Source organism: Pezoporus wallicus, unplaced genomic scaffold (assembly GCF_028554395.1).
Source record: "Pezoporus wallicus isolate ANWC-B61680 ecotype Strahan unplaced genomic scaffold, APGP_CSIRO_Pwel_v1 contig_12527, whole genome shotgun sequence".
NCBI lineage: Eukaryota > Metazoa > Chordata > Aves > Psittaciformes > Psittacidae > Pezoporus > Pezoporus wallicus.
The window spans coordinates 1-12804 of NW_026635714.1; the positions used below are offsets into that span (position 1 = coordinate 1).

A 12804-nucleotide genomic window follows, 5' to 3' on the forward strand; every position below is an offset into this window, starting at 1 on the left:
TGCCATTGCCCCCATTGCCCCCCATTGCCCCCATTGCCACCCATTGCCACCCATTGCCCCCATTGCCACCCATTGCCACCCATTGCCCCCATTGCCACCCATTGCCCCCATTGCCACCCATTGCCCCCCATTGCCCCCCATTGCCACCCATTGCCACCCATTGCCCCCCATTGCCACCCATTGCCCCCATTGCCACCCATTGCCCCCATTGCCACCCATTGCCACCCATTGCCACCCATTGCCCCCATTGCCACCCATTGCCACCCATTGCCCCCATTGCCACCCATTGCCCCCATTGCCACCCATTGCCACCCATTGCCCCCCATTGCCCCCCATTGCCACCCATTGCCCCCCATTGCCCCCCATTGCCCCCATTGCCCCCATTGCCACCCATTGCCACCCATTGCCACCCATTGCCACCCATTGGAGTGATTGCCCGTCTTTGCCCCCATTGCCACCCATTGCCACCCATTGCCCCCCATTGCCCCCCATTGCCACCCCATTGCCACCCATTGCCCCCCATTGCCCCCCATTGCCACCCATTGCCACCCATTGCCACCCATTGCCATTGCCCCCATTGCCCCCCATTGCCCCCCATTGCCACCCATTGCCACCCATTGCCACCCATTGCCACCCATTGCCCCCATTGCCACCCATTGCCATTGCCCCCCATTGCCACCCATTGCCCCCATTGCCCCCCATTGCCACCCATTGCCACCCATTGCCACCCATTGCCCCCATTGCCCCCCATTGCCACCCATTGCCACCCATTGCCCCCCATTGCCCCCCATTGCCACCCATTGCCCCCCATTGCCCCCCATTGCCCCCCATTGCCCCCATTGCCCCCCATTGCCCCCCATTGCCCCCATTGCCACCCATTGCCACCCATTGCCACCCATTGCCCCCCATTGCCCCCCATTGCCACCCATTGCCCCCATTGCCCCCATTGCCCCCCACCCCCCATTCCCCCCCCATTGCCCCCCATTGCCACCCCCCCTCCCTCCATCCCCCCTCCCCCCCCTGTCCATCCTCTCCAGCCTCCCCCCCCTGTCCATCCTCTCGATGTCCTCGCTGCCCCACATCGCCCCCCTGGGCACGTACAACGTGTGCCCCCCCCGCGCCGCCGCCTCCCGCAGCCGCCGCTCCGCGCCCGCCTCGCTCAGGGCCGTGGGGGAGCCCACCTGGGGGGGGGGGGGAGCCAGGGCCGTGCGTCCTATAGAGGGTGTGCTCTGCCCCATAGAGCCCATAGAGCCCATAGACCACATAGACCACATAGAGCCCATAGCCCATAGACCCCATAGCCCATAGACCACATAGCCCATAGACCCCATAGACCCCATAGACCCCATAGACCCCATAGACCCCATAGACCCCATAGACCATAGGCCACATAGACCATACACCCCATAGCCCATACACCCCATAGACCCCATAGCCCATAGACCACATAGCCCATAGACCACATAGCCCATAGACCACATAGCCCATAGACCCCATAGCCCATATACACCATACCCGATATATCCCATATACCCCATAGTCCATATACCCCATACACCCCATAGCCCATACACCCCATAGACCCCATAGCCCATAGACCCCATAGCCCATACACCGCATAGCCCATAGACCCCATAGCCCATATACCCCATACACCCCATAGCCCATATACCCCATACCCCATATACCCCATACACCCCATAGCCCATATACCCCATACCCCGTATGCCCTATAACCTATATACCCCATAGCCCATATACCCCATACCCCATATACCCTATATACACCCCATACCCATATACCCCATAGCCCATACACCCCATAGGCCATATACCCCATATACCCTATACCCCATATACCATGTATCCTATACCCCATACCCCATATATCCTATACCCCATATATCCTATACCCCTTATCTCATATCCCATACCTCATACCCCATATCCCAGACCCCACACCCCACACCCCATACCCCATACCGCATATACCCCATACCCCATACACCCCATACCCCACACCCCACATCCCATATCCCATATACCCCATACCCCACACCCCACACCCCATACCCCATACCCCATACACCCCATACCCCACACCCCATACATCCCGTACACCGCACACCCCATACACCCCATACCCCACACCCCACACCCCACATCCCATATCCCATATACCCCACACCCCACACCCCATACCCCATATATCCCACACCCCACATCCCATATCCCATATACCCCATACCCCACACCCCACACCCCATATACCCCACACCCCACACCCCATATCCCACCATGAAGTCCGCACGGCTCAGGATCTCCTCTCCGTACTCCGTGACCACACAGGGATGCGCCACCTCCACCACCAGCTCCACCTCCCTGGGGGGCAATGGGGGGCAGTGGGGCATGGGGGGTGCCATTGGGTTCCATTGGGTGCCATTGGGTTCCATTGCGTGCCATTGGGCCCCATTGCGTGCCATTGGGTGCCATTGGGTCTTATTGGGCGCCATTGGGCCCCATTGGGTTCCATTGGGTGCCATTGGGTTCCATTGGGTGCCATTGGGCCCCATTGGGTTCCACTGGGCGCCATTGGGTACCATTGCATCCCATTGGGTGCCATAGGGCACCATTGGGTTCCATTGGGTCCCATTGGGTCCCGTTGGGTGCCATAGGGCACCATTGGGTTCCATTGGGTCCCATTGGGTCCCATTGGGTTCCATTGGGTCCCATTGGGTGCCATTGGGTCCCATTGGGTGCCATTGAGCCCCATTGGGTGCCATTGCGTCCCATTGGGTTCCACTGGGCGCCATTGGGTACCATTGCATCCCATTGGGTGCCATAGGGCACCATTGGGTCCCATTGGGTCCCGTTGGGTGCCATAGGGCACCATTGGGTTCCATTGGGTCCCATTGGGTCCCATTGGGTTCCATTGGGTCCCATTGGGTGCCATTGGGTCCCATTGGGTGACATTGAGCCCCATTGGGTCCCATTGCGTCCCATTGGGTTCCACTGGGCGCCATTGGGTGCCATTGCATCCCATTGGGTGCCATAGGGCACCATTGGGTTCCATTGGGTGCCATTGGGCACTGTTGGGTTCCATTGCATCCCATTGGGTCCCATTGCGTCCCATTGGGTGCCATTGGGTCCCATTGGGCACCATTGGGTGCCATTGGGTCGCATTGCATGCCATTGGGTGCCATTGGGTTCCATTGGGCACCATTGGGTTGCATTGGGTGCCATTGGGTCCCATTGCGTCCCATTGGGTGCCATTGGGTCCCATTGGGCACCATTGGGCACCATTGGGTCCCATTGCATGCCATTGGGTGCCATTGGGTTCCACTGGGCGCCATTGGGTACCATTGCATCCCATTGGGTGCCATAGGGCACCATTGGGTTCCATTGGGTCCCATTGGGTGCCATAGGGCACCATTGGGTTCCATTGGGTCCCATTGGGTCCCATTGGCTGCCATTGGGTCCCATTGGGCACCATTGGGTGCCATTGAGCCCCATTGGGTGCCATTGCATCCCATTGGGTTCCACTGGGCGCCATTGGGTGCCATTGCATCCCATTGGGTGCCATAGGGCACCATTGGGTTCCATTGGGTCCCATTGCGTCCCATTGGGTGCCATTGGGTGCCATTGGGTGCCATTGGGTCCCATTGCATGCCATTGGGTGCCATTGGGTGCCATTGGGTCCCATTGAGCACCATTGGGTGCCATTGGGTCGCATTGCATGCCATTGGGTGCCATTGGGTTCCATTGGGCACCATTGGGTTCCATTGGGTGCCATTGGGCCCCATTGCGTCCCATTGGGTGCCATTGACGTGACCCTCACATGTGGGGCAGCTCCTTGAGGTCCAGCAGCCATTGGGCCCCATTGGGGGACCCCATGCCATTGGGCTCCATTGCGTCCCCCCATTGTGTCCACACCAACCCCAACGCCATTGGGCCCCAGCCCCATTGGGTGGGGGTCCCATTGGGTGCCATTGAGTCCCATTGGGTGCCAGCTGCCCCACAAGGAACAGTGGGGGGGGGGACCTTCAGGGGGGGGGGGGGGGGGGGGGGGGTAAAACCCCATAAGTGCCCCCCCCAGATACCCCATAGCCCCCCCCTTACCCCAATTCGCCCTTAATTACCCCCATTAACCGTAATTACCCCTTCATTGCTCCCCATTACCCCCCCATCCCCATCATTACCCCTTCATTACCCCCATGGCCCCCACTTAATTGCCCCCCACAGGCCCCAATTACCACCCCAATGACCATTAATTACCCCATAATATCCCTAATTACCCCTAATTAACGCCTAATTACCCTCATCATCCCTGGTTGCCCCCAATTACCCCTAATTGCCCCAATTACCCCTAATAGCCCCAGTTACCCCTAATAACCCCAATTACCCATAATTAACGCCTAATTACCCTCATCATCCCTGGTTGCCCCCAATTACCCCTAATTGCCCCAATTACCCCTAATAGCCCCAGTTACCCCTAATAACCCCAATTACCCATAATTAACGCCTAATTACCCTCATCATCCCTTATTGCCCCCAATTACCCCAATTGCCTCTAATTAACGCCAAATTATCCCCATTATCCCTAATTGCCCCAATTATCCCTAATTAACGTCTAATTGCCCCATCATTCCTAATTGACCCCTAATTGCTCCAATTGCCCCCAATAGCCCAAATTACCCTAATTAACTCCTAATTACCCCATCATCCCTAATTGCCCCCAATTACCCTATTTGCCCCATTACGCCTAATAGCCCCAATTACACCTAATAGCCCCAATCACCCCTAATTAACTCCTAATTACCCCATCATCCCCAATTGCCCCCAATTACCTCTAATTACACCAATTACCCCTAATCGCCCCAATTACCCCTAATTAACTCCTAATTACCCCCATCATCCCTAATTGCCCACATTACTCCCAATAGCCCCAATTACCCCTAATTAACTCCCAATTACCCCATCATCCCTAATTGCCCCCAATTACCCCAATCATCCCTAATAGCCCTAATTGCTCCTATTACCCCCAATAACCCCTAATTGACGCCTAATTACCCCCATCATCCCTAATTGCATCCCTAATTGCCCCTATTACCCCTAATTAATTCCTAATTACCCCCATCATCCCTAATTGCCCCTATTACCCCTAATTGACGCCTAATCACCCCCATCATCCCTAATTGCCCCCAATTACCACTAATTGCCCCAATTATCCCTAATTAACGCCTAATTACCCCCACCATCCCTAATTGCCCCTATTACCCCCAATAACCCCTAATTGACGCCTAATTAATTCCTAATTACCCCCATCATCCCTAATTGCCCCCAATTACCCCTAATTGACGCCTAATTACCCCCATCATCCCTAATTGCCCCCAATTACCCCTAATAGCCCCAATTACCCCTAATTAACGCCTAATTACCCCCATCATCCCTAATTGCCCCCAATTACCCCTAATTAACTCCTAATTACCCCCATCATCCCTAATTACCCCCTAATTGCCCCCAGTACCCAATTGGCCATAGCCCAGGATCCCGACCCGCCGGCACCGTGGGGGCTCTGCCATGACCTGGGGGGGGGCAAAGCTCAGGGTCCTGACCCCCTCCAGCCCCATAAGTGCCCCCCCCGCCCCATAAGTGCCCCCTCTGACCCATAACTACCCCCCCATTAGCTTCATGCCCCCCTTAATCCCATGCGTGCCCCTTTTAACCCCCTCCTTGCCCCCATTAGCCCCATAACCACCCGCCCCATAGCATAGCCTTTTAACTGCTCCCAGCCCCATAAGTGCCCCCCCCGGCCCCATAAATGCCCCCTCTGACCCATAACCACCCCCCTTTCCCCCATACATACCCCTTTTAACCCCATCCTTGCCCCCTTTAGCCCCATAACCACCCCCCTGTAGCCCTATAACTGCTCCCAGCCCCATAAGTGACCCCGTTCAGCCCCATAAGTGCCCCCTCTGACCCATAACTACCCCCCCATTAGCTTCATACCCCCCTTAATCCCATGCGTGCCCCTTTTAACCCCGTCCTTGCCCCCTTTAGCCCCATAACCACCCCCCTGTAGCCCTATAACTGCTCCCAGCCCCATAAGTGACCCCGTTCAGCCCCATAAGTGCCCCCTCTGACCCATAACTACCCCCCCATTAGCTTCATGCCCCCCTTAATCCCATGCGTGCCCCTTTTAACCCCCTCCTTGCCCCCATTAGCCCCATAACCACCCGCCCCATAGCATAGCCTTTTAACTGCTCCCAGCCCCATAAGTGCCCCTCCCGGCCCCATAAATGCCCCCTCTGACCCATAACCGCCTCCCTTAACCCCATACATACCCCTTTTAACCCCATCCTTGCCCCCTTTAGCCCCATAACCACCCCCCCGTAGCCCTATAACCGCTCCCAGCCCCATAAGTTCCCCCCCCCGCCCCATAAATGCCCCCTCTGACCCATAACCACCCTCCTTAGCCACATAACAGCCCCTTCTTACCTTCAGTTCTCTCCCCTCAGCCCCATAAGTGCCCCTTCAGCCCCATAAGTGCCCCCTCAGCCCCATAAGTGCCCCCTCAGCCCCATAAGTGCCCCTTCAGCCCCATAAGTGCCCCCTCAGCCCCATAAGTGCCCCTTCAGCCCCATAAGTGCTCCCCTCAGCCCCATAAGTGCCCCCTTCAGCCCCATAAGTGCCCCCTCAGCCCCATAAGTGCCCCCTTCAGCCCCATAAGTGCCCCCTCAGCCCCATAAGTGCCCCTTCAGCCCCATAAGTGCCCCCTCAGCCCCATAAGTGCCCCTTCAGCCCCATAAGTGCCCCTTCAGCCCCATAAGTGCCCCCTCAGCCCCATAAGTGCCCCTTCAGCCCCATAAGTGCCCCCTCAGCCCCATAAGTGCCCCCTTCAGCCCCATAAGTGCCCCCTCAGCCCCATAAGTGCCCCTTCAGCCCCATAAGTGCTCCCTCAGCCCCATAAGTGCCCCTTCAGCCCCATAAGTGACCCCTTCAGCCCCATAAGTGCCCCCTCAGCCCCATAAGTGCCCCTTCAGCCCCATAAGTGCCCCCTCAGCCCCATAAGTGCCCCTTCAGCCCCATAAGTGCTCCCTCAGCCCCATAAGTGCCCCTTCAGCCCCATTTACCCCACACTTGCCCCCTCGGATCGGCCTTTGCCCCCCCCCCCCCTCCCCTCCCCCCCCGTTAATGAGCAACCGGATACACGCGCCGTTGCCATGGAGACCCCTCCCGTTCCCGTAGCAACCAATGGGGACGGGGGGGCGGAAGAGCCCCGCCCCCTGGGGTTGCCATGGAGACCGAGAGCCGCGGGGGATGGGAGGGGCTTGCACGCAGCCCTTAGCGTGTTCTTAGCATGGTTTTGGCGTGTTCTTAGCGTGTTCTTGGTGTGGTTTTGGCGTGTTCTTAGCGTGTTCTTAGCGTGTTCATGGTGTGTTCTTAGCGTGTTCTTCGTGTGTTGTTGGCGTGTTCTTAGTGTGTTCTTAGCGTGTTCTGGGTGTGTTCTTAGCGTGTTCTGGGTGTGTTCTTAGCGTATTGGTGTGTTCTTGGTGTGTTTTTAGCGTGTTTTTGATGTGTTCTTAGCCTGTTCTTGGCGTGGTTTTGCTGTGTTCTTAGCCTGTTCTTAGTGTGTTCTTAGCGTGGTCTTGGTGTGTTCTTAGTGTGTCACGTCACACATCACCTGCACACACATGCGTGTCACACACGTCACTTCACACACATGTTCCATGCATGCACAGGCATGTCACATCACACACGCACATATGTGTCACGTGCACGTACACGCATGTCACGTGACACTCAGGCAGACACGTCACATGCGTCATGTGTCACACATCACACGACACCCGTGTCCCACCCATGTCACACACACATCACGTGTCACACCCATGTCACATGTCACGCACGTCACATGTGTCACAGCCACGTCATGTGCGTGTCACACCCATGTCACACCCTGTCACATGTCACACACACATCACATGTCACACCCATGTCACGTGTCACATCCCTTGTCACATCACACCCCCGTCACATGTCACACCCCGTCACGTGTCACACCCCCGTCACGTGTCACACCCATGTCACGTGTCAAACCCATGTCATGTGTCACACCCCCATCACGTGTCACACCCATGTCACGTGTCACAGCCCGTCACATGTCACACCCCCATCACATGTCACACCCATCACATGTCACACCCCTGTCACGTCACACCCCTGTCACCAGTCACACCCATCACATGTCACACCCCTGTCACATGTCACACCCCATCACGTCACACCCCCATCACATGTCACACCCATCACATGTCACACCCCATCACGTGTCCCTCCCCCATCACGTCACACCCATCACATGTCACACCCCATCACGTGTCACACCCCCATCACGTGTCACACCCCCGTCACGTGTCACACCCCCGTCACGTGTCACACCCCATCACATCATGCCCCCATCACATCACACCCCCATCACATGTCACACCCCCATCACGTGTCACACCCCCATCACATGTCACACCCCATCACATGTCCCTCCCCCATCACATGTCACACCCCATCACATGTCACACCCATCACATGTCACACCCCCATCACATGTCACACCCATCACATGTCACACCCCCATCACATGTCACACCCATCACATGTCACACCCCCATCACATGTCACACCCCATCACATGTCACACCCCCATCACATGTCACACCCCATCACATGTCACACCCATCACATGTCACACCCGTCACATGTCACACCCATCACATGTCACACGCCCATCACGTCACGCCCATCACGTCACACCCATCACATGTCACACCCATCACGTCACACCCATCACATGTCACACCCCATCACATGTCACACCCATCACATGTCACACCCATCACATGTCACACCCATCACATGTCACACCCCATCACGTGTCACACCCCCATCACATGTCACACCCCCGTCACGTGTCACACCCCCGTCACGTGTCACACCCCATCACGTCACACCCCCATCATGTCACACCCATCACGTCACACACATGTCACATGTCCCTCCCCCATCACGTCACACCCCATCACATGTCACACCCCATCACATGTCACACCCATCACGTCACACCCATGTCACGTGTCCCTCCCCCATCACATGTCACACCCATCACGTCACACCCCGTCACATGTCCCTCCCCCATCACATGTCACACCCCTGTCACGTGTCCCTCCCCCATCACATGTCCCACCCATCACATGTCACACCCCATCACATGTCACACCCATCACATGTCACACCCATCACATGTCACACCCATCACATGTCACACCCATCACATGTCACACCCCATCACATGTCACACCCCCATCACGTCACACCCATCACATGTCACACCCCATCACGTGTCACACCCCCATCACATGTCACACCCCATCACGTGTCCCTCCCCATCACATGTCCCACCCATCACATGTCACACCCCCATCACATGTCACACCCCATCACGTGTCACACCCCTGTCACATGTCCCTCCCCCATCACACACGTGCCCCCTCCCCCCCCCCCCGCTCTCTTCCGTCTCCCCCCCGGCGCCTTTCAAACCCGCGCTGGATTTTTATTAAAATAGGAAAGTTTCGGCCGCGGCTTTAAAAAACCCCCAGGGGTGGGGGAGGGGAAGGGGGGGGGGGGGGGGTGGTGGTGGGGGCGGGGTGGGTGGGGGGGTGGGGGGTGGTTGGGGCGGGTCCCACACATGACCCACACGTGACCCACGCGTGCTACCGCATCCCCTTGGGCCGCACCCAAGCCCCCCCCCCCCCCCCCCCCCTTCCCCTCCCCCACCTTCCCCTCCCCTCCCCCCCCCATTCCTCCGCCCCTCCCCCCACCCGGTCCCCTTCGCGCCCCTCCCCCCAGCATCGCACGACCCCGGGTCCCCCCTCTCGATGCCTTCCTCGTGCATCCCCCCCCCCCCCCCCCCCCCTTTCCCGCGTACCGAGCGCCCCTCCCCCCCATCCCCCCCCCAATCAGCACCCCCCCCCCCCCCCCCCCCCCCACCCCACCCCCCCCCCCATTCAACCCCCACCGGCGCCTCTTTCTCCTCCCATCCTCCAGGGGGCGGGGGGGCCGGGGGGGGGCCGGGGGGGGGGGGGGGGGTGGGGGAGGGGAGGGGGAGGGGGTGGGGGGAGGGGGCCGTTTTATCTCGGGGCGTTTCTGAGCGTTCCTGGTGGGGGGGGGGGCGTTTTGAGCGTTTTTTGAAGCGTTTCTCGCGTGTTTTGGCCATGGGGAGAGGGGGGGGGGGGGGGGGGGGGGGGGGGGGGGGGGGATGGGGGGGGGGGGGGGCTGGGCGCTGCCTGTCCTTCAGATCTGCGTCTCCTGCACGTTCTCCTTGGAGGGGCTCTTGAAGAGCAGCGGTTCGTGCACGGAGTTGAGCAGCGCGCTCTTGCCGCCGGCGTTGCCGTAATGGGCGGCGAAGGCCGCGTAGCGCTCCAGGTGGTCGCGTTCCAACGCCGGCAACGCCAACCGGTTGTCCCCAACGCCGCCGCCGCCGCTACCGCCGCCAACGCCACCGCCACCGGCGTTACCGGCGTTACCGGTCCCACCGCCCCCTCCGAGCTCGTCCTCCACGTTGACGATCTCGACGGCGCGCGCGGGGCCGCCGCGGTGCTTGTGGCGTTGGTGCTGCTTGCGGAGCTTGTAGAAGGCCACCAGCATGACGGCCGCCATGAAGGTGATGGCCACGAAGCAACCGATGATGATCTTGGTGGTCTTCAAGACGTCGTCGAGGTCTTGGAGGCCACCGGTGCCGGTACCGGTACCGCCGCCGGCTGCCGCAACGGCGGTGATGGGCACGGTGAAGGGTTTCCCGGTAGCGCGCGTGGCCGAAGCGGCCGTGGAGCCGCCGCCGGGGGCTTCCCAACCGACCGTGGGCACCGGCGGCGTCTGCGGCGCCGGTTCCTCGCCGCCGGCGTCGGTGGTTTCCACGGTGACCGTGGTGAAATAGGTATAACCGGTAGCGGCGGCGGCGGCGGCGGCGGCGGCGGCGGCGGCGTCGACGGCCGAGACGTTGAGCGTGGCGGTGGCCGTGGTGTTGCCGGCGGCGTTGGTGACCATGCAGGTGTACTGGCCCGTGTCCTGCACGGTGACGTTGGTGAAGTTGAGCGTGCCGTCGTGCAGCACCGAGATGCGCACGCGGTACGAGCCGTGCGTCATGAGCGTCCCGTTGGGCGTCAACCAGTTGACCGACGTCATGGCCGTGCCCGTCCGGCACTTGAGCTCGGCCGCCATGCCTTCGGTGACGTTCAAGTCCGCCGGCGGCTCCACGATAACCGGCGCGTAACACGTGAAATGCCCCGGCTCCAACTCGCCCAAGTAACGGCCCCGCAACGCCGGCGGCGCGTGGCACCGCGCGCAGCAGCTCGTGTTGCTCGGCACCGTCTCCCGCAGCCACCAGCTCAACCAGAGCACGTCGCAGTCGCAACGCCAAGGGTTGTGGTGCAGGTGCACCCGCTCCAAGCGGTGCAACGGGGCGAAGAGGTCGTGCGGCAGCGACGCCAGCTCGTTGTGCGCCAGGTTGAGCTCTTCCAACGCCTTCAGGTCGTCGAAGGCGTTGCGTTCCACCGCCGCCACGCGGGCGTGCATCAACCAGAGCTTCCTCAAGCTACCCAAGCCTTGGAAAGAGCCCGGGCGGACGCGGCCCAAGCGGTTACCGGAGAGCTCGAGCTCTTCCAAGCGCACCAACGCCGTGAGGTTGGGGATGTCCTTGAGGTTGCACATGCCCAAGTTCAAGTAGCGGAGGTTGACCAAGCCTTCGAAGGCCGCCTCGGAGATGTACTCCAAGCGCTTGAGCTCGCCCAAGTCGAGGCGGCGCAAGGAGGGCACGCGGTTGAAGGCGTACGACGGGATGCTCTCGATGGGGTTGTTGCGGAGCCAGAGCTCGCGGAGCTTCGAGAGGTACTCGAAGGCCTGCGTGGGCACGGTGGTGAGGCGGTTGTCGAAGAGCTCCAAGGTGTTGAGGTTGGGCAGGCCGTTGAAGGCGCCCACCTCGACGCGGCGCACCAGGTTGCGGCTCAACTGGAGGATCTCCAAGTGGCGCAGGTGCTTGAAGGTGTCGGTGCGGATGACTTGGATGTGGTTCTCCTGGAGGTTCAGGTAGCGGGTGTTGACCGAGATGCTGGCGGGCACCTCGAGCAGCTCGCGCCGCGTGCAGATCACGCGGCTCGCTTGGTTGCTGCACGAGCAGGCGGCCGGGCACGACGGCGACGACGACGACGACGACGACGGTGATGATGATGATGATGATGATGACGACGACGACGGCACCACCGGTACCAAGAGGAGGAGGAGGAGGAGGACGAGGAGGAACAAGGAGGAAGAAGAGGAGGAGGAAGGAGAAGGGGGAGGCGGCGGCATCGCTGCGGGCACCGGCGCCGCCATGGCTGCGGGCAAAGGGGCATCGTCCGGCGTCAGGGCCCCGGGTGGTGCTGTGGGGAGAGGAGAAAGAAGGGGGGGGCAATGGGGAAGGGTCGGGGGGGGGTTAGTGAGGGGGGGGGGACGATGAGTGATGGGGAGAGATGGTAATAGTGAGTAATGGGGGCAATGGGGGTAATGGGGGTAATGGGGGGCAATGGGGGCAATGGGGGGCAATGGGGGCAATGGGGGCAATGGGGGTAATGGGGTAATGGGGGGCAATGGGGGTAATGGGGGCAATGGGGTAATGGGGGGCAATGGGGTAAGGGGGGTAATGGGGGTAATGGGGTAATGGGGGGCAATGGGGGCAATGGGTGCAATGGGGGTAATGGGGATAATGGGGGCAAT

At 59.9% G+C, this 12804-nt stretch overlaps 2 protein-coding genes across 2 annotated transcripts; both read right to left on the reverse strand.

Annotated features, from left to right (window-relative positions):
• Nucleotides 1–1038: 1038 nt before the first annotated feature.
• Nucleotides 1039–6540, reverse strand: ASPDH (aspartate dehydrogenase domain containing; the record flags this gene model as incomplete). Its single annotated transcript, XM_057397855.1, has 4 exons — nt 6499–6540; nt 5508–5585; nt 2298–2382; nt 1039–1181 (listed from the first exon to the last, which is right to left on the reverse strand). Coding segments are annotated over exons 2-4 (260 nt in total), but the record flags the coding sequence as incomplete, so codon positions are not given.
• Nucleotides 6541–10329: 3789 nt separating this feature from the next.
• Nucleotides 10330–12318, reverse strand: LRRC4B (leucine rich repeat containing 4B; the record flags this gene model as incomplete). Its single annotated transcript, XM_057397856.1, has 1 exon — nt 10330–12318. A coding segment is annotated over one exon (1971 nt), but the record flags the coding sequence as incomplete, so codon positions are not given.
• Between the last annotated feature and the right edge of the window lie 486 nt (nt 12319–12804).